This window comes from Dipodomys ordii, unplaced genomic scaffold (genome assembly GCF_000151885.1).
Source record: "Dipodomys ordii isolate 6190 unplaced genomic scaffold, Dord_2.0 Scaffold54, whole genome shotgun sequence".
In the NCBI taxonomy this organism is placed as follows: domain Eukaryota; kingdom Metazoa; phylum Chordata; class Mammalia; order Rodentia; family Heteromyidae; genus Dipodomys; species Dipodomys ordii.
Genome location: NW_012267270.1, coordinates 4,836,972 through 4,856,860, shown reverse-complemented (window position 1 = coordinate 4,856,860; position 19,889 = coordinate 4,836,972). Strand labels below are relative to the sequence as shown.

The 19,889-nt window shown below is 55.5% G+C and overlaps 1 protein-coding gene across 1 annotated transcript; it reads left to right on the top strand.

The window, feature by feature from the left end:
• The first annotated feature begins 1,655 nt into the window (after positions 1–1,655).
• Frmd8 (FERM domain containing 8) lies at positions 1,656–19,587 on the top strand. The gene is made up of 12 exons (XM_013020903.1): positions 1,656–1,808; positions 2,070–2,154; positions 5,397–5,564; positions 9,875–9,976; positions 10,179–10,237; positions 10,373–10,539; positions 11,509–11,733; positions 12,839–12,962; positions 13,121–13,187; positions 16,701–16,756; positions 17,025–17,229; positions 18,201–19,587. The coding sequence occupies exons 2-12, from the start codon at positions 2,070–2,072 to the stop codon at positions 18,323–18,325; spliced, it is 1,383 nt and encodes a 460-aa protein (XP_012876357.1). The 5' UTR covers positions 1,656–1,808; the 3' UTR covers positions 18,326–19,587.
• Positions 19,588–19,889: the final 302 nt, after the last annotated feature.

Below are 19,889 nucleotides of genomic sequence, written 5' to 3'. Positions count from 1 at the left end.
AGTCAGTCCACTTGTCCTGGTGTGTCCCAGTGCTGAGAACAGGAAGGAGTCATGTGTTCCCTCGGTGCCCTTCTCTGTACTCACACATGAGCTTCCCTGAGTCCCTGGGTCACTCTGATCTGGGGGCCACATGACTACCCCATGGGTTCCAATGGGGCGGGGGGGGGATTGAGGGGACAGGCAAAGACGCCTGAAATATTGAAGTACCCACCAGGTGCTGGTGGCTCAAGCCCGTAATCCTAGCTACTCAGGAGGCTAAGATCTGAGGATAGTAGTTCAAAGCCAGCCTGGGCAGGAAAGTCAGTGACACTCATTTCCAATAAACTACTCAGGAAAAGCTGGAAGTGGCGCTGTGGCTCAAGTGGTAAAGCACTAGCCTTGAGCAAAAGGAGCTCAGCGGCAGTGCCCAGGCTCAAAGTTCAAGCCCCATGACTGGCAAAAAAATAAAAAAATATTAAAGAACCATGGGCGGGGTCAGGAGCTGCTTTCCTAGCAGGGAATTAGGGCGATGTGACCCCAAGTCCCAGTAGCCTCACTTCCAAGCCCACTTGCTCCTGGAGCACTCTCTAGTTCCCCTGGCTTGGGAAGACAGTCTATGAGCTTGTTTTTCTCTCCCTTTTTGCACCTCAGGCACAAGGATGCTGGCATTGCCAGGACTTGTTGGTGCTGTGACTGGGGGTGGGGGTGGGTTCATGGCCGCCTGTCTAGGCCCCAAGGCCTCTCCTCAGCCTGGGAATACCTCAAGCTGGCTTTGTGTCTGAAGTTGCCAGGGCTCAGGTGACTACATCCTGGAAAAACAGCGTTCCTGACCTGAGGGGGTTTTTGTTCAGTTGGTTGTTGTTTGAGACAGCGTCACTGTATAGCCTCGGCTGACCTGGAACTTGAAATCTTCTACCTCACAGCCCAATTTTGGGGCTTAAAGGTGTGTACTACCCTGCCCAGTCATCTGATCAACATTTCTTTCTTTCCTTTCTTCTTTTCATCGGTTGTGGGGCTTGAACTCGGCCTGGGCGCTGTCCCTCAGCTCTTCAGCTCAAGGTGAGTGCTCTACCACTTGAACCTCAGCGCCACTTCGATTTTCTAGTGGTTTATTGGAGATAAGAGTCTCACGGACTTTCCTGCCTGGGCTGGCTTTGAGCCATGATCCTCAGATCTCAGCCTCCTGAGTAGCTAGGATTACAGGTGTGAACCCCGGCACTGTGCCCACATTTCTTGTTTTTGTTTTGTTTTGTTTTGTGCCACTTGTAGGGCTTGAACTCAGGGACTGGGCGCTGGCACCGAGCTGTGTGGCTCAAAGCTCGCCCTACACCACTTAAGCCACAGCTCCACTTCTGGTTGTTGTAGTTTGTATTTAATTGGAGATAGTCTCGTGGACTTTCCTGCCCAGGCTGGCTTCGAACCGTGACCCTCAGAGCTCAGTCTTCTGCTAAGAATTACAGGCGTGAGCCACCAGCGCCCGGCTCCGCCACTTCTTCTTATAGGTCAAGGGTCGTGGGGTTGGTGGGGTTGGGTCGTGACGCGTCCAGCGCAGAGGCGGACTCCGGGCATGCGCAACCGCGAGGGGGCGCGGACGCCGGCAGGGCGCGGGCGCGGCGGCTTCGGGCTCCGATTGGCTCCCGCGCTGGGGGAGGCGGGGCCTAGCGTGCCCGGCTTCCTCCTGCGGCGACTTCGGCGGCGGAGCCCCGGCGGGGACTTGGAGTCCGCGGGAGTCTGGGCAGCGGCGGGCGCGACTTGTGGACTGGAGCTGGGGGCGGCAGCAGTCCCGGCGGGGTCCTGGCCCGAGGCGACGGGCTCTGCGACCCTGCGAGGTGAGGACGCCATCCCTCCCTGCCGGACAGGGGCGCGGTGCCCCGCCCGGCCACCCCGGCCGGCAGCCTCGGACCCCCCCCCGCCCCGGCCCTGTGACCCCCGCACCAGGCCCGACCCGGCCGGAAGTGGGGCGCGTGGCTTCTCCCGACCGGGTGTCAGCCGCGGGACCCTTTTCCTCCTTGGATGAAAGCTTGAGGATACCCGACCCCCGCCCTCACCCCAGGACCCCCAGTAACTGCTGTCTTTCTCTCCCTGTACAGATGGAGGGGGCAGAAGGTAATGCCGGGCAGCCCGGCTCCGCCGAGCGGTCCCACCGAAGCAGTGTGTCCTCCGTGGGAGCTCGAGGTGGGTCCTGCCCTCCTTTGTGTCTCCTCTCACGCTCCCGAGACTCCCAGCCCTGCGGATGTGCCTCAGACTTGTCTTCTTTTTCATTAAATATAACATGACTAGAATAAGGTAATCTGGACACGGGTGGCTCCCACCTGTCATCCTAGCTCCTCAGGAAACTGACATCTGGAGGTTTGTAGTGCTAGGCCAACCCTCGATCAAAAAAAAAAAAAGTACCCAAGACTGCCAAAATAAAACAGCAAAAAGCAGGGCTAGAGGCATGGCTCAAGTGGTAAGAGTATATAAGCTGAGCAAGTGTGAGGCCCCGATTCAAAATTCAGTACCCCAAACAAAGGAAAAGAAAGAATGTGTGTTCCATGCAGGACAAGCTTAGGAAGAGGACCTGGGCTCTATCACGAGCTTAGTGACCAAGTCGGTATTCTTTGTTTTGGGGAGGGGGGCTTGTACTTGGCTTTGAACTCAGGACCCTGTGCTCTGGCTTTGGCTTTTTGTTCAAGGGTGGTATTTCCAGCTTTTTGGTGGTTAATTGGAGATAAGAATCTCACAAACGGGGCTGGGAAGGTGGCTCAGTGGTAAAGCACTTGCCTTCCATGCATGAGGCCCTGGGTTTGATTCCCCAGCACCACATAAGAAAAAAAGCCAGAAGTGGCGCTATAGCTCAAGTGGTAGAGCGCTAGCCTTGAGCTGAGGGACAGCGCCCAGGCCCAGAGTTCAGGCCCCACGACCGGACCCCAAAAAAAAAAAAAGAGTCTCACAAACTTTTCTACCTGGGCTGGCTTGGAACTTCAGATCCTCAGATCTCAGCCTCCAGTAGCTAGGATTATAGGCATAAGAGGCGCCAGTGCCTGGTGAAGTGCATGTTCTTTGATGGACATGTCTCAGCTGTGAAGTTAAATGAGAGCACATGAATGAAAAATGACATCTTCACTTTCTTTGTTCCATTTCATTCTCCCAAACAACCCCTTGGCACCTGGGATCATCATTACCTACATTTTATTGGAAGGCAATTGGGTCCTAGAGAGGTTAACTCACAGGCAGCTGAGCCCTGCGGTGATTATGAACTTGAGCCTTTAGTGCTTGTTTTCCCTGTCTGTAAAGTTAGTCTGAACCTGTCTCCCTTTCCCTCCCTCTTCCTCCCTCTCCCTCCCCCTCCCCCTCCATCTCCCTCCTTTCTCTTCTTCTCCCTTTCTCCCCCTCTCTTCCCCCTCTTTCCCCCCTCTTTTTTTTTTTTTTTTGCCAGTCCTGGGGCTTGAACTCAGGAACTGGGCACTGTCCCTGAGCTTCTTTTTTTTGGTCAGTAGTGGGGCTTGAACTCTGGGCTTGGGCGCTGTCCCTCAGCTCTTCAGCTCAAGGCAAGCGCTCTACCACTTGAGCCGCAGTGCCACAGCGCCACTTTCGGTTTTCTAGTGGTTTATAAGAGTCTCACGGACTTTCCTTGGCCAGGCTGGCTTGTTCAAAGCCAGCCTGTGATCCTCAGATCTCAGCCTCCTGAGTAGTTAGGATTACAGGCATGAGCCACCAGCGCCCAGCTCCTGAGCTTCTTTTGCTCAAGGCTAGCACTCTACCACTTGATCCACAGTGCCATTTCTGGCTTTTTCTGTTTACGTGGTACTGAGGAGTCAACCCTCAAGGCAAGCACTCTACCACTAAGCCATATTCCCAGCCCCTGAACCTGTCTCTTAGAGATGATGCTTTCATCTAAGTAGCTGTTGGAGCAGAAAAGACTAGGAGTCTAAAACCCACATTTAGTTATGTTAACTATATACTGTACCCTGCCCTTTCATAGGCCTCATTTAATCCACAGGGACTTTTTTCCCCCTTGTGCTGATCATGGGAGAACTTAGGGCCTGGGTACTGTACTTGAGCTGTTTTGCTTTCTACCACTTTGAGCCACTGCTCCATCTCATGGCCTTTATTTCCTGGGCTGGCTTTGACCTATGATCCTCAGATCTCAGCTTCCTGAGTAGCTAGGATTACAGGCATGTAGCTTTCCCTGAGCTCAAGGCTACTGGTCTACCACTTTTTTTTTTTTTTTGTCGGTCATGGGGCTTGAACTCTGGGCCTGGGCGCTGTCCCTCAGCTCTTCAGCTCAAGGCGAGCGCTCTACCACTTGAGCTACAGCGCCACTTCCAGTTTTCTGGTGGTTTATTGGAGATAGGAGTCTCATGGTCTCTCCTGCCCGGGCTGGCTTTGAACCGAGATCCTCAGATCTCAGCCTCCTGAGTAGCTAGGATTACAGGCGTGAGCCACCAGCGCCCGGCTGGTCTACCACTTTTGTCACAGCTCTACTTCTGTCTTTTTTTTTGGCTAGTTAACTGGAGATAAGAGTCTCACAGACTTTCTTGCTTAGACTAGGTTCAAATCTCAATCCTCAGATCTCAGCCCCCCTGATTAGTTAGGATTATAGACATCAGCCCCCAGTCACAGCTACTTTTTTTTTTTTTTGCCAGTCCTGGGGCTTGAACTGAGGGCCTGGGCACTGTCCCTGAGTCTCTGTGCTCAAGGCTAGCACTATACCATTTGAGCCACAGTGCCACTTCTGGCCTTTTCTGTGTATGTGGTACTGAGGAATTGAATCCAGAGTTCATGCATGCTAGGCAAGAACTCTACTACTAAGCCACTTTCCCAGCCCATGGCTACTTTTTTTTTTTTAACTGTTATCATAAAGGTAATATACAGAGGAATGACAGTTGCGGAAGTCAGGTAAACAGTATATTTCTTTTTGAACAGTGTCACCCTTCCCTTGCTCTCCCAGTTTTTCTTTTCCATTCCCAACCACAAGTTGTACAGTTCATTTTCAACGTAGCATCTAGTGAGTACCACTGCATTGGTTCATTCTTTGTCCCTCATTTCTTTTTTTTTTTTTTTTGGGTCCAGTCGTGGGGCCTGAACTCTGGGCCTGGGCTCTGTCCCTCAGCTCTTCAGCTCAAGGCTAGTGCTCTACCATTTGAGCTACAGCGCCACTTCTGGCTTTTTTTCTTTTTGCTTATGTGGTGCTGAGGAATCGAGCCCAGGGCCTCATGCATGCAAGGCAAGCGCTCTACCACTGAGCCACCTTCCCAGCCCCTTTGTCCCTCATTTCTGTGTCTAATAGCATTCCTAACAGGGTCTTTGGGGATGTCAGTTTTTCCTCAGTGTAGCCTGTGATGCCTCAAGGGCTAGAAAGGGGTGGAGGACGGCTGCTCAGCCTGGCTGTGCCTGCCAGCGGCCCCGGCTGAGCTGCTCGCCCTCCCTTGTAGCTGCTGATGTGCTGGTGTATCTAGCTGACGACACAGTGGTGCCCCTGGCGGTGGAGAACCTTCCTGCGGTCAGTGCCCATGAGCTGCATCGCGCAGTCCGAGAGGTCCTGCAGCTCCCAGACAGCGCCCTGGAGGCCTTCGCGCTCTGGCTCGTCTCCCCTCTGCTGGGTAAGCTGTGGCAGTGAGAGGTCCAGCTTGAGGGAGGTATGAGGAGGGTGCTGACCAACCAGGCCAAAGGGAAGGGCAGCTTCGGAACCTCTGGCGGGAAGTGGCATGTGTGTCCTAGAGTCCCGAGACGATCTGGCTCCTGTGGCTAAAGACCCAGCCTGCCCATCACCTCAGTGATGCTTGGGCCTGGGGCATCCAGGAGATGCAGGGGCAGGAGGGCTCACCACACCGCCCGGCCACGCTTGACGAGCATAACTTCAGTGTGTCCCCTGAAGACTGCAGCCCTGAGACCAACCCATGTTAGCACCAAGCTAGAACCATCATGACAGCCATCGGGCTGAGGTGGGAATAGGTGGCTCATCAGACCTCAGGCAGGGCTACTGGGGTGAACGAGGCCCGTAAACTGCCGCAGGCAGGAAAGGAAGCAACGAAAGAAATGCCTATGTTGTCATCTGGAGAAGTAACTTGGTGCTGGGCCCAGGCATGGTTTCTGAGCACCAATATTCCCTTTGTTATGGAGGAATGGGGACAAGGACAGGTGACCAGAGGCATTAAGAGGGTGAACAGCCCTGGGCAACCATGGCTCACGCCTGTACTCCTAGCTACTCAGGAGGCTGAGATCTGAGGATCATGGTTCAAAGCCAGCCCGGGCAGGAAACTCCATGAGACTCTTACCTCCAGTAAACCACCAGAAAATCAGAAGTGGGGGTGTGGCTCAAGTGGTAGAGCACCCAGGCCCAGAGTTCAAGCCCCACAACTAACCAAAAGAAAAGAGGGTTGGGGCTGGGAAAGTGGCTCAGTGGTAGAGCGCTTGCCTTGCATGCATGAGGCCCTGGGCTCGATTCCTCAGCACCACATAAGCAAAAAGCTGGAAGTGGCGCTGTGGCTCAAGTGGTAGAGTGCTAGCCTTGAGCTGAAGAGCTGAGGGACAGAGCCCAGGCCCAGAGTGCAGGCCACACGACCGGACCCAAAAAAAAAAAAAAAAGTTAACGCTCCAGTCCCTAGTGACTCCCCCTTCTCCTGAGTCCAGGAGGGACTAGACGTCTACGCTGGAGGCTCTGTCCTCTGGGTAGGAGAGAGGGAACTCCCAGCATCCTCCACCTCCCTCCTCCTCCCCACCCCACCCAGCTTCCTGTGCAGCTGCCACCCCAGGCTCTCACCCACCCTTTTCCTGCTCATCCAGCTTCCCTGGCCCCCTATCTCTGGCCCCCAGTTCTTCCTTTGGGCTGCTACTCAGGCCTGTGGGCGTGACCAGCTGTGTCTTTAGAAAGCCGGGGGCGGTGGGGTCTAGTGGGTGGCCCTTGCCCTGTCCTTGGGAGGCTCCCAGGGCCAGCAGGAGCCTCCTCTCCCCTCCGCTTCTTCCACTCCCTTCCCACATTCCTGTCCCCCACAGCTGACAACTGAATGGGCTGCTTGTGTGGCTGAGCCCATCCAAGAGGAGGCTAGGCCCAAGCCTCCTGGTTCACGCCATGTTGTCCCAGGCTGGCGTGGGAGGTTGCAAGTCCACGCCAGCTTTCCTTGGGGCCCCAGCTCCCCTTGTCTCCTCCCTCGCCCCCTGCAGACAGGGTGAAGCAGAGGCAGAGGTCCCCCGCGTGGGTGTCCACAAGGCAGGGATGAGGCGCTGTCAGCATGACTGGCCCTTTGTGCCCCACATTTGGGTAGTATTTGGCCTTCTCCATGGAACAGGGCTCCAGGCACTGTCCTTGTCAGGTGACAAGTGGCAGAGTCCTATCTGGAGTCAAGGATGGTGGAGTCAGCTTAGTCAGCTGCTGGTCTGAGAGTCAAGGCAAGAGACAGGCCGTCCCTGTTCCCAGGCCCGCCTTTCCCCACTCAGCTTGTGACTGCGGAGGGTGCAGCAGCAAGGAGGTGACAGGCCCTCCCCCAGCACTCCAGCGTGGTACTTTCCAGTCCAGAGTGCTCACGGGAAGCAGAGCGTGTGGCCTCCCACAGTCCCTGTCCCTCTGCGGCCTCAGGTTCTCACTACAAATGATCTTCATGCCCTCTGAAGTCCGAGGAGGGGGCCAAGTTGTCAGGATGACAGGGAAGCCCTTTCTGGAGGAGAGGAAGGCTGGATGGCTGGCCAAAGGGTGGGGCCTGGGATCTGGGTGAGAGACGAACGCCACGGCACCTCTAGGAAATCTGGATCAGAAATGATGGGGCTTTAAGAAAGGCCTGCAGAAGCCGGGCGCCGGTGGCTCAAACCTGTAATCCTAGCTACTCAGGAGGCTGAGATCTGAGGATCTCGGTTCAAAGCCAGCCCGGGCAGGAGAGACCGTGAGACTCCTATCTCCAATAAACCACCAGAAAACTGGAAGTGGTGCTGTAGCTCAAGTGGTAGAGCGCTAGCCTTGAGTTGAAGAGCTGAGGGACAGTGCTTAGGCCCAGAGTTCAAGCCCCATGACCGACCAAAAAAAGAAAAGAAAAAGAAAGGCCTGTAGATGCAAGGCCTGCAGGGCAGAAGACTGGAGGCCAGGAGGTCCATGTAGAGGCCATGGCTGCTGTCTGAGGTCAAGGGATCCTAAAGCCAGGTCCAGAGAACAGAGATGAGGACCTTTAGCATCAGGCTGGTAGGACAAGGCAGTTGGTCATCAGCAGGGAGGCGAAGGGCAGGGGAGGAGATCCGGGGCAGAAACCTGTTGGCAGGCATGGCAGGCATCCTCAGCACACACCTCAGCGCCTTTCTGGGTGAGCTTGGAAACTGCCACCCGCCTCTGCAGGGCAGCGCCGCAGTGGGTACGGTCCCCTCATATAGGTCAGAGCTGCTGCGGGAGCCCCTGTTGCTGTGTTCTTCCTGCATGACAGCCTGAGCTCGAGGGCCGTGTGTGGAGCACTCCATCATGGCTGATCAGTGGCGGGGGCCATGTCTCGGGATGAGGTGCCATCAGCAGGAGCTGCCCTTTATGCAGTGTTTGGCCTTGTGTGTGCCACTGGGCCCAGAGGACACACTGCTAGCTCCTGCCACATGGTGAGAAAGAATGTCAGGTAGAGGAAAGCCCCATAAGGGAGCAATTACAGCCGAGCGTTGGTGACTCACACCTGTAATCCTAGCTACTCAGGAGGCTGAGATCTGAGGATCGTGGTTCAAAGCCAGCCTGGGCAAGAAAGTCTGATAGACTGTCTCCAATTAACCACCAGAAAACAGGAAATGGTGCTGTGGCTCAAGTGGTAGAGCACTAGCCTTGAGCTGAAGAGCTGAGGGACGGTGCCCAGGCACAGAGTTCAGGCCCCACAACCAAAAAAAACACACAATTATGAGATAGGAAATGATTTTTTTTTAGCTTTTGTATCAGCTTTATTTCAGAGTCAACCTGTGTGAGTTAACAAACCACATTGCCAACTGTTGTAGGAATCATATTCCTTCTTACATTTACCAAAGTCTCATATTCAGCAATGAGTTCTGGGTTGCAAAAGAGGGTTTACCCATCTGTAAGTTATGATAGAAAATCCTGAGGAGGGAGGGCTGGGAATGTGGCTTAGTGGTAGAGTGTTTGCCTAGTATGCATGAAGCTCTGGGTTCAATTTCTCAGTACCACCTAAAACAGAAAAAGCTGGAAGTGGCACTGTGGCTCAAATGGTAGAATGCTAGCCTTGAGCAAAAGAAGATCAGGACAGTATCCAGGCCCTGAGTTCAAGCCCCAGGACTGGAAAAAGAAAAACAGAAAATCCTGTGGAGGGACTGCTTTAGTAACAGGGCCAGGGTGAATGACCCTGAACTGAGACTTAATCCAGCCAGCCATGTGAAGATCTGTGACCAAGGCAGGAGGAACAGCATGGGCAAAGGTCCTGAGGTATAGACTCCCTGAGATTACTTGTGCCACTTAAGACAGTGTGAGCGGAGCAGGATGGGATGGAGAGAGAGTAGAGAGGTGGTGGTGTTTGTGGAGTGAGAGCGTCACTGGAGATGGACATGGGAAGCCCAGGCTCTGCCCCAGCGATCTACAGCATTCCCCTGAGCCTTCAGGCCCTAGTCACCAGCAGATGGCGACTGGAGGCGGCCAGTGCTGGGTCTTTTGGCTACTTTCCCTTGGCCCCCTTGGGCCGTTCCCCTCTCAGATCCAGCTGGCCCTGGGGAACAAGCTGTACTGAGCAGGCCCATCCACTTGCTCGGGGCAGCAGCCTAGTTGCTCTGAGCCTCATTTTCTCTGTGGTGAGGTGGAGGGTGGAGTATGGCCAGGAGACCGCGTGTGAGCCGCTAGAGTCGCTCAGGACACTCCATTCTACTCCGCTGCTGCTGGCCACGACACTAGCTTGCAGGGTGGGCAGGGTGGTAGCCCGTTAAAGGTTGCATGATACTTCCTTTCTGCCCACAGAGGTGCAGCTGAAGCCCAGGCATCAGCCGTACAAGCTGGGCCGCCAGTGGCCGGAGCTGCTGCTGCGATTCACCGACGCCCCAGATGACGATGTGGCCACAGGTCCGTGCGGCCGCAGGCCCCAAGCGGGGCTGTGTGTCCCCTCCTGCCTCGGGGAGGACAGAAGGGTGGGCCGGGAGGGGCAGCTGCAGAGATGGGCCCTGCGCCCCTGCCTGGGGTCTTTCCAGTCCCGGTAGGCGAGTTGGGGAGCTGGGGTGCGGGCCGCGCCCGGGCGTGCGCCGGTGATCGCAGCCTCTTCCCCCAGATGAGCCATCCCTGCAGTTCCGGAGGAACGTGTTCTTCCCGAAGCGGCGGGAGCTCCAGGTGAGGCCGCGAGTGCAGGGGTGCTGCTACCCACGTCCTGTGTGCCCTCTGTCCCATCTCCCCTTCCCCGAGACCCCTCATCAGGCCTGGCCCTCACCCAGCTGAGCGTTCCTTCCTTGCCTTACCGGCCGACAGATGCAAGATGAGGAGGTCCTGCGGCTGCTCTACGAGGAGGCCAAGGGCAATGTGCTGACTGCCCGGTACCCATGTGACGTCGAGGACTGCGAAGCACTCGGGGCCCTGGTGTGCCGGGTGCAGCTTGGGCCCTACCAGCCTGGCCAGCCCACGGCCTGTGCCCTGAGGTGAGGGCGGGACATCCGGTGGGGACGGTTGCCCCTGCCCATCCTGCTTACCAAGGGTCCTAGGTTGCGGGAGGTGGGCGCAGTCCTGGAGTCACCATGTGGCGCTGGGTGAGTTGCTCCAGCTCTCACAGCCTCCTTTCCCTCTTGGGCGATGGGCAGCGGGAGCCGGAGATGAGTGAGGGTGAAGTGAGATCTGAGATGCATCGCAGCCAGAGGGGTCCCATGGCGCCCATAGGTGCAGAGCCGGGGCCCAGCCTCTAGCCAGGGTCCGGAGGGAGCTGGCCTTGTTCTTTGAACTCAAAGTCAGGATTTTGCAGTGCCCAGTAAAAGGCTGGCTGAGTATGGTGTCTCACGCCGGTACTACAGTGTCAGGCCACTTGAACTAGGTTGTTCTTGTAGCTCAAAACCCAGCCGTCCTGGCCTCCTGGCCTTTTAGGCCTCTCCTGGGCACTTTCTAGCCCTGAAGTTGGCAGGCGTCTAGTCAGATGGGGCCAGAAGCCTCTCCACGGTGGGTGGCACACCGGGGGTGCACAGGCTGGTTTGTCTTCTGTCCTGGGCCTGGCAGCCCCTGTATCTGTCACTTTTGCCAGTTTGAAGAAAGTGGCATTTCACAGTGAGCCCAGGCAGATGAAGTGGGCACAGAGCAGGAAAGGTGATCGTGGGTCACACAGCTGGTTGTGACAGAGCCTGCTTGTCTCCTTCCCCTGAGGACCCACATCCTCTTAATGTTCAGGTCCTCCCTAGGCACTGGCCCCTAAACCCCACTGCCAGAGTGGAGACCATGGGATCCCTGTGGGAGGATCCTGGGCAGGTGCCACTGGAGGGCCCTGGTGCCTTCGGATGTCACGGACATTCCTGTGCCAGGCCACCTGTGGGGCTTTTCCCTCCCCTGCGCGTGTGGCACCCACAGCAGGAGCGCCTACCTGCACACTCTGCCCAGGCCCCCAGCACCTCCTTGCTTCCCCTCAGGGAGAAATTGGACTCCTTCCTCCCGTCCCACCTCTGCAAGCGGGGCCGAGGCCTCTTCGCTGTCCTCCGGGGCCGAGAGGCCAAGGCCGGGACGGGCGAGCAAGGCCTGCTGCACGCCTACCGCCAGCTGAAGGAAGCGGACGGCCGCCACAGTGAGCACGCCGCCACGCTGGGCTCCCACTACCGCGCCTACCTCCTCAAGTGCCACGAGCTACCCTTCTACGGGTGAGCACACGGCCCTGCGCCACTGCCCCAGCGGGCTGCAGCCCTGGCCTGAGCTCCTCCCAGTCTTCCCTCTCAGGCCTGCACACCTCCACTGCCACCTGGTCACCACAGCAGCTGACTGTGCCTTCAGCCGGCTCTCATGTGCTGGCTGAGTGCCAGTCCATGCACACTTGGGGCCCCTGAGCCTGCCTTGTGGAGCTGGCTTTGGTGGGAGGGCCCCGGGGACACCGATGCAGCAGGATTGCCGAGGGACGTGCGAGTAATGCAGAGGATGGTTCAGGCCAGAAACCAATGACACAAGCTGCCTGGTCAGGTTCTGAGCCGCTGTGAGGGAGCCGCTAGGTAGTACACAGTATAAGGAGGGAGAAGGGTCTAGTCTGTGCCCTGCCAGAGAAAGTTGCTTTCAAGCTGATTTCCAGTGGCTCACGCCTGTAATCCTAGCTACTCAGGAGACTGAGATCTGAGGATCATGGTTCGAAGCCAGCCTAGACAGGAAAGTCTGTGAGATTCTGATCTTCAGTTAACCACCAGATGACTGGAAGTGGCGCTGTGGCTCAAGTGGTAGAGCGCTCGCCTTGAGCTGAAGAGCTGAGGGACAGCACCCAGGCCCAGAGTTCAGGCCTCACGACCGGACCCAAAAAAAAAAAAAAAAAATGTAGTCGAGCGGGAACGGTGGAGGAAGTGCCACAGGAGAGGAGAGGATATGGTCAGCAGAAACGAAGGCAGTGACTGAGTCAGATGGGACCCAACCATCACATCTAGAAGGAGGCGGCAGGGCTCCGTGGCCTGGCCACCTCCATCAGCCTCACCTGCCCAAGGCCCAGGCTCCTTGCCAGCCCCGAATGCTACTTGCTCTGGTCCCTGCTCTTCCCCTCTGCCCGCAGGGCCCGCCCTGCTCTGTGCCACCCTGTTCCCGTCATGCGCCACGAGTCGCGTGGCACTGACCTGCAGAGCTGCTTCCTCCTCCTCAGATTTTCCCTTCCCTGGAGCAGGTTTCTGTCCAACCTTCAGTTGTCCAAACAGCTTCAGTTTCTGGGGGCCCCAAAGCAGGCCCCCTGACCGTGCCACGTGCCGCAGGGGTGGCTCACCCGAGTCCCCTCCCCAGGTGTGCCTTCTTCCACGGTGAGATCGACAAGCCGGCCCAGGGCTTTCTGCACCGGGGTGGACGCAAGCCAGTGACTGTGGCCATCAGCCTGGAGGGGGTGCACGTCATCGACAGCAGGGAGAAGGTACCACCTGCAGCTCCGCCAGGGCGGGCCTGAGGCGCCCTTGGCAGGGCGGGGAGGGAGGGCAGACGAGTAGACAGTGCTGCTGGGGTCCCGCTGTACATCCTGAGGACTTCCTGCGGTCTGCTCTGTGTCGTCTTTGCTGCCTGGCTGGTGGGTAGAATGGGGTTGGGCAAGGTGTGGAGGCTGCACTTGGGAACCCCACTGCTGAGTGGAGGGAGTCTGGCAGTACCCGGCTGCTTTGCATGGCTGGGAGCCTCCCCGGAGGGTCTAAAGGAGCTGGGCGTCTCTCCTTAACAATACATGAGGGGCTGGGAAGGTGGCTCAGTGGTAGAGCACTTGCCTTGCATGCATGAGGCCCTGGGTTCGATTCCTCAGCACCACATAAGAAAATAAGCCGGAAGTGGCGCTGTGGCTTAAGTGGTAGAGCACTTGCCTTGAGCTGAAGAGCTGAGGGACAGTGCCCAGGCCCAGAGTTCGGGCCCCACGACCGAACCAAAAAAAAAAAAAAAAATACATGAAGGAAGAGTTGGAAGCTGGTGACTCACGCCTGTAATCCTATCTAATCAGGAGGCTGAGATCTGAGGGTCACAGTTCTAGTCAGCCCAGGCAGGAAAGTCCATGAGACTCCTATCTCCAATAAACCACTAGAAAACTGGAAGTGGCTCTGTAGCTCAAGTGGTAGAGCGCTCGCCTTGAGCTGAAAAGCTGAGGGACAGCGCCCAGGCCCAGAGTTCAAGACCCACGACAAAAAAAAAAAAAAAACAGGCGTGAGCACCTGGCTCACAGCTGTAATTCTGGCTATTCAAAACACTGCTGGGGCTGGGAAGGTGGCTCAGTGGTAGAGTGCTTGCCTCGCATGCATGAGGCCCTGGGTCCAATTCCTCAGCACCATATAAACAGAAAAAACAGGAAGTGGCGCTGTGGCTCAAGTGGTAGAGCACTTGCCTTGAGCTGAAGAGCTGAGGGACAGTGGCTGGGCCCAGAGTTCAAGGCCCCTGACCAACAAAAACAAAAAGTAGATACTAGCCGGGTGCCAGTGGCTCACGCCTGTAATCCTAGCTACTCAGGAGGCTGAGATCTGAGGATCACAGTTCAAAGCCAGACTGGGCAAGAAAGTCGGTGAAACTCTTATCTCCAGTAAACCACTAGAAGACTGAAAGTGGCGCTGTAGCTCAAGTGGTAGAGTGCTATCCTTGAGCTGAAGAGCTGAGGGACAGTGCCCAGGCCCAGAGTTCAAGCCCCACAACCGACAAGAAAAAAAACAAAAACAAAAAACAAGATACTGCTATCTAGAGGATTACAATTGGAAGCTAGCCTGAACAGAAAATAGGATCCATAAGACTCTTATCTCTAAAATTAGGCAAAAAAACAGGGCTGCAGCATGGCTCAGGTGGTAGAGCAGAAACAAGCACTGACACAACAGCGGCTACACAGCACAGAGAGCTGGTTGTCAGGAGCACTGCGGCGCTCTTGGTGCTGCTCCACAGTGGCCGGCATGTTGGCGGCATCCCTCAGTCATGTTAGTGTTGTTTGACATTTTAGTAATGTATGGTAGAATGTTATTGCAATTTTAATTTATATTTTCGTAATGAGTAATGATATGAATTACTTTTTCATGTGCTTATTAATTGCTATCCTCTGATCTCTTTGTGCAGCTTGGGTTCAAATCATTTGCCTGTCCATTTTTTAAACTGGATTTGTTTTCTTTTCTTTTTTTTTTTTGGTGGAGGTCAGTCCTGGGGTTTGAAATCAGGGCCTTGAGCTCTGGTTTGGTTTGCTTGCTCACAGCTGGTACTTTCCCACTGAGCCATACCACAGTCTAGGTTTTTGCTAGTTACTGGGGCATGGAGTCTTAACATTTTTACTGGCCTGGGTCAGCCTCAGCCTTTGATCCTCTGCTCCTGAGTAGCTAGGATTATAGTTTTGGTTTATTTTTGTTGTTGTTTGTTTTTTGTTTTTGTGCCAGTCCTGGAGCTTGAACTCAGGTCCTGGGCACTGTCCCTGAGCTTTTTTTGCTCTAGGCTACAACTCTACCACTTGAGCCATAGCACCACTTCCAGGTTTTTCTATATATGTGGTACTGAGGAACCGAACCCAGAGCTTGATACATTCTAGGCAAGCTCTCTACCACTAAGCCACAAAGCCAGCCCTTAGGATTATAGGTGTGAGCCATTGGTACCCCGCTCCAAGTTTTAGGGCTTGAACTCAGGGCCTGGGCACTATCCCTGAGCTCTTTTTGCTTAAGGCTAGTGCTCTACTACTTTGAGCCACAACTCTACTCCTGCTTTTCTAGTGGTTAATTGGAGGTAAGAGTCTCATGGACTTTACTACCCTAGCTGGCTTTGAACCGAGATCCTCAGAGCTCAGCCTCCTGAGTAGCTAGGTGTGAGCTAGCACCCAGCCTCCAAGTTTGTTTGTTTTTGTTTTTTTTGCCAGTCTTGGGGCTTGAACTCAGGGTCTGGGCACTCTCCCTAAGCTTCTTTTGCTCAAGGCTTGTGCTCCACCACTTTGACCCACAGCTCCCCTTCCAGTTTTTAGATGGTTAATTAGAGATGGTGGTCAAGTGGCACTTTGGCTTCAGGTGGTAGATCCCTACCATTAAGAACCCGATCGAGGGCTGGGAAGGTGGCTCAGTGGTAGAGTGCTTGCCTTGCATGCCTGAGGCCCTGGGTTCAATTCCTTAGCACCACAAAAGAAAAACGAAAAAAGCCAGAAGTAGTGCTGTGGCTCAAGTGGTAGAGTGCTAGCCTTGAGCTGAAGAGCTGAGGGACAACGCCCAGGCCCAGAGCTCAGGTCCCAAGACTGAACCCCCAAAAAAAGAATCCAGGTCATGAATGCAAGCCTAGTGCCCCCCCACACACACAAAAAATAATAAATTAAAAAGGCCTGTAATTCCAGTGTTTTGGAAGCAGATATCAGAAGGATTGTGGTTTGAGACTAGCTGGGCAAAAGTTAGGCAAACTCCATCTCACAATAAAAAAAAAAACAAGGGACTGGAGAGCATCCCTCAAGTGGTAGAGTGCTTTAAGTTCCATCCTTACTACTACACACTCCAAAAGGGAGGGAAGGAGGGAGAAAGGCGTTGCTCTGTCCTGTGGCAGGACATGTTGAGAAGGGGCTGAGCAGATGCTTCCAATCTGCCCGTGCCCCTAGGAAAGCTGGGGCAGAAGTGTAGATCTGTCCTTGGTCGGGTTGAGAAAATTCCTCTGGCAATCCTAGCTAGCAATCCTGCAGTTTTGTGAATGTCTCATCGCCGGGTTCTGAGTGGGGTTTTGTGAATGGAAGCTGCAGTGTGTTGATCTCCCTGGAAAGCAGCGGGCTGTGCTCAAGCCTGCTCGGGGGGGCTCTGAGGGCTTTCCCACTCCGTGCTTGCTGCCTCTGGTCACCAGCCAGGGACATGGAATAGGAGGGGGCAGAAGACCTTGCTAGCTCATTTCCTTCAGGCCAAATATATTCCCAGCCACCTCCTCCTCCCCTCTCCTCCCCCCCCCTCCCCCGCCCCCCTGGCTGCTGCCTAGGCGTCGGGCCACAGGAGATGAGGTGGGACTGGAGCAATGTCCATAGAGCCACCACCAGCAGGCAATGACAGTTCTGCCGCTCAGTGAGCAGGAGTGCGTGGGGGCCTGACCGTCCCGGCATTTCTACCTCTCTGCTCCTGACAAAGGACACCACCCTCGAGAGCTTCCCTGACTCCTTCCATGCCCTTGGCCCTTGTCACCATGCCCACTGTGCCCCCAGACATCCGGCCACTTCACCCGTTAAGTCAGTATGAGTCCACCGTGCTGGAGTGTCAGGTTAGAGGAATGTGTGCACAGGAGCCCCACCCCCTCTGATGACGTCACTCTCCTCAGACCCCCGCCCCCCACCTTTCCCTCCCCCACCTCTGTAACAGCTCGGCTTCTAGAGGCCCAACTGGGCTTCCCTGTCCACCCCAGCCTTTCCCAGGCTGTGCCTTCTGACTACTAGAATGTTCTTTCCTTCCTTGGGAACCATGGGCACCAGAAGGCGGGGCCAGAGCCACGGCTCATCCCGTGGCCTCCTCCCCCCCCCCCGCCCCCCCAGGCTGAGCTGATGAGCGGCCTCATCGAGTACTGCATCGAGCTGAGCCAGGCCGCAGAGCACGCTGCTCCCCAGGACAGTGCGTGTGGCCCCCACTCGGCCTCCAGCCCTGCCCCGCTGGCCGCCCAGCGCCCCAAGCTACGGAGGCAGGGCAGTGTGGTGTGCAGCCGGATCCAGCATCTCTCCACCATTGACTACGTGGAAGAGGGTGAGCCACCATGCATGGGTACACATGGCAGGTCCAGACCGGGTCAGCCCCCTCTGAGCCCGGCGGGCCTTTCCCACATGCCTCCACAAGCATGCACCTTCCTTGCAGCACCTCTCAGAATGTGACAGACTGGAGCCATACAGTGCTTTTTATTTAAGGTGCAGGTTGACATATAAGTTTAGAATTCTCTAAATTTTACCAAAGGGTCTGGCTTTTTCACTGTAGGCTGACACTGCCACTTGAACCACAGCGCCACTTCTAGCTTTTTGTTTATATGGTGTTGAGGAATCGAACCCAGGGCCTCATGCATGCGAGACAAGCACTCTACCCCTGAGCCACCTTCCCAGCCCCCTTTTAGGTTTTTGTGCGTGCTCAGGTTTGAACTCAGGGTTCTGCTTGCTTGGCCATCACTCTGTCACTTGAGCTACACCTCCAGTCTTAGCTTTTTGCTGGTTTCAGACAGAGTTTTCTGTGATCCTTGCTGGGTACTGGTGGCTCATGCCTGCAATCCTAGCTCCTCAGGAGGCTGAGATCTGAGGACTGGGATTTGAAGCCAACTTAGGTAGGAAAGAGGAAAGACTCATCTACAATTAACCACCAAAAAAGGTGGAAAGGGAGTCTGGTTCAAGTGGTAGAACTCTAACCTAGAATGAAAAAATCTAAGGGACTCCCTGAGATTAAGCCTCAGGACCAGCACAAAAAAGAAAAGAATCCTGTGTCCTGCTGGATCTATCTCCTGAGTAGTTGCAATTATAGGTGTGAGCCACTGGTGCTATATCTAAAGTTCCTCTGCTGCCCTACAGCCCCATGAGTCTGGCGGGAGACAGGCCGGAAGGCAACCAGGTCTGAAGTGAGCGCTGGGTCCAAATAGGCCCTGGAAGGACCTCCCACCTGAGCCAGAGCCCCGCCTCCTGGGGCCTTGCAGCCCCACTCGGGCCTCTCCTCAGCGTGTTTCTCTCTCTGCCTCGCAGGCAAGGGGATCAAGCGGGTGAAACCGAAGCGCACCACGTCCTTCTTCAGCCGGCAGCTGTCCCTGGGCCAGGGCAGCTACACCGTGGTGCAGCCCTCGGACAGCCTGGAGCAGAACTCAGGATGAGTGCGCTTCTGCACCTGACCTGCTGTCCTCCCAGGCAGGGGCCGGGCTGGGTTAGGCTTAAATTAGGCTGTGCACGTGGTCCGTGAGTACTTGAGAACATGGAGCGGTGGGCACGGGCCCCTCTGCAGCCCATCCTCCTGTCCCTGCTGCCCCTACTGACCAACACGATACCCATCTGGAGGTGATCGCTCCTGCCGCCGGTGGCAGGGGCCTGGGTCACATCTCGGGCTGTGGGGTCCTGTGTGCCTTTGCTCTTCTGGACTCCAGTCAGCATGTCTTGCATTCCTTCTGCTGGCATTCCACCTACCTTGCTCTCAGGAGGACTGGCCCCTGGCCTGAGCTGTGCGGAAACAGCACTGTCCCCCCGGATTATCTAGGGCTCCACCCCATTCTGCAGGCCAGACACACTGAGCAGACAAGGTGCCTTTTGTCTACCTTGGTGTCATGCCCATGTTGGGAGCTGTCTTGGGGACCAGTAGACACCCCCCATTTCACACTGGATGATCCTGAAAAGCCCCTGTTACTGCCCAAGAGGCTCCCCTCAGCCTGTGCACCCCCAAATGACCCTTGCCCCACGTGTTGGGTCTGGTTTGGGTTTGTGCATCTGCTTTTGCTTGGTGAGTTCTGTGACCTCTGGCCACTCAAGGACAGACTTGTTTAACTGAGAGGCACAGACACTCCTTCGGTGACACTGGGGTCAGCTGTGTGGTGACAGGAGCTCGTCCCTTCCCTCCAAGGACACGAGCAAGGCGGCTTGGATGTGGTGCCAGCCTTGACTGTCCCCAGCTGCTGGGTCCGAGAGGAGGGCCTTCCGGGCCCTGGGCCTCTCATCTTCCCCCGGCCTTGGTACCTGGTCAGGTGGGTTTGCCTTCTGGCGGCAGGGCCTGTTTGTCCCAGTGTGAGTGGGAAGAAGTGGCCAGGGCGTGTCCTCTAGAAGAGTCTGGGCTTCTTAACTCCCCATGTGGAGTTGCTGGGACCTCTCTCAGCTGCCAGCCCCCGCTCCTGGCTCCTTCTAGACTTCTTGGGCCCACTGATTGTTGACTTGGTGCATTCCTATCTGATGGGCCCACAGCATGTGGGGTGTGGTTGATGTGTGTATGTGCACAAATGACGTGTTTCCACTCTCCAGCCCCTTCGGGGGTTTTCTATGCATCCACTGTGCCTTAACCTTCTCTGTCTGCTCTTTGGGACAAGGCAGTATTTTACTAAATGTCCTTGAATGTTCTTTTGTATCATGTGACTTATTAATAAAATCCATTTCAAATAAACTTTGGCATGGTTTATACTAAATAACCAAGGGTGTGCTAATCCCAGCTGCTGAGGATTTCATTGTAGGTGAGTGTGTATGTGGGTGTATGCACACACACACACACACACATGCCAGTCCTGGGGCTTGAACTCAGTTCTGGGTGCTGTCCTTGAACTTTTTTTTGCTCAAGGCTAGTGCTGTACCACCTGAGCCACAGCTTCATTTCCAGCTTTTTGGGGTCATTAATTGAAGATAATCTCACAGTTTACTGCCTGGGCTAGCTGTGAACCACAATCTTCAGCCTTCTGAACAGCT

Coding starts and splice junctions, on each gene's coding strand:
- Frmd8 (XM_013020903.1), top strand. CDS start 2,070: ATGGAGGGGGCAGAAGGTAATGCCGGGCAGCCCGGCTCCGCCGAGCGG. Junction 10,238..10,372: donor CGAAGCGGCGGGAGCTCCAG/GTGAGGCCGCGA, acceptor ACCGGCCGACAG/ATGCAAGATGAGGAGGTCCT. Junction 16,757..17,024: donor CCACCGTGCTGGAGTGTCAG/GTTAGAGGAATG, acceptor CCGCCCCCCCAG/GCTGAGCTGATGAGCGGCCT.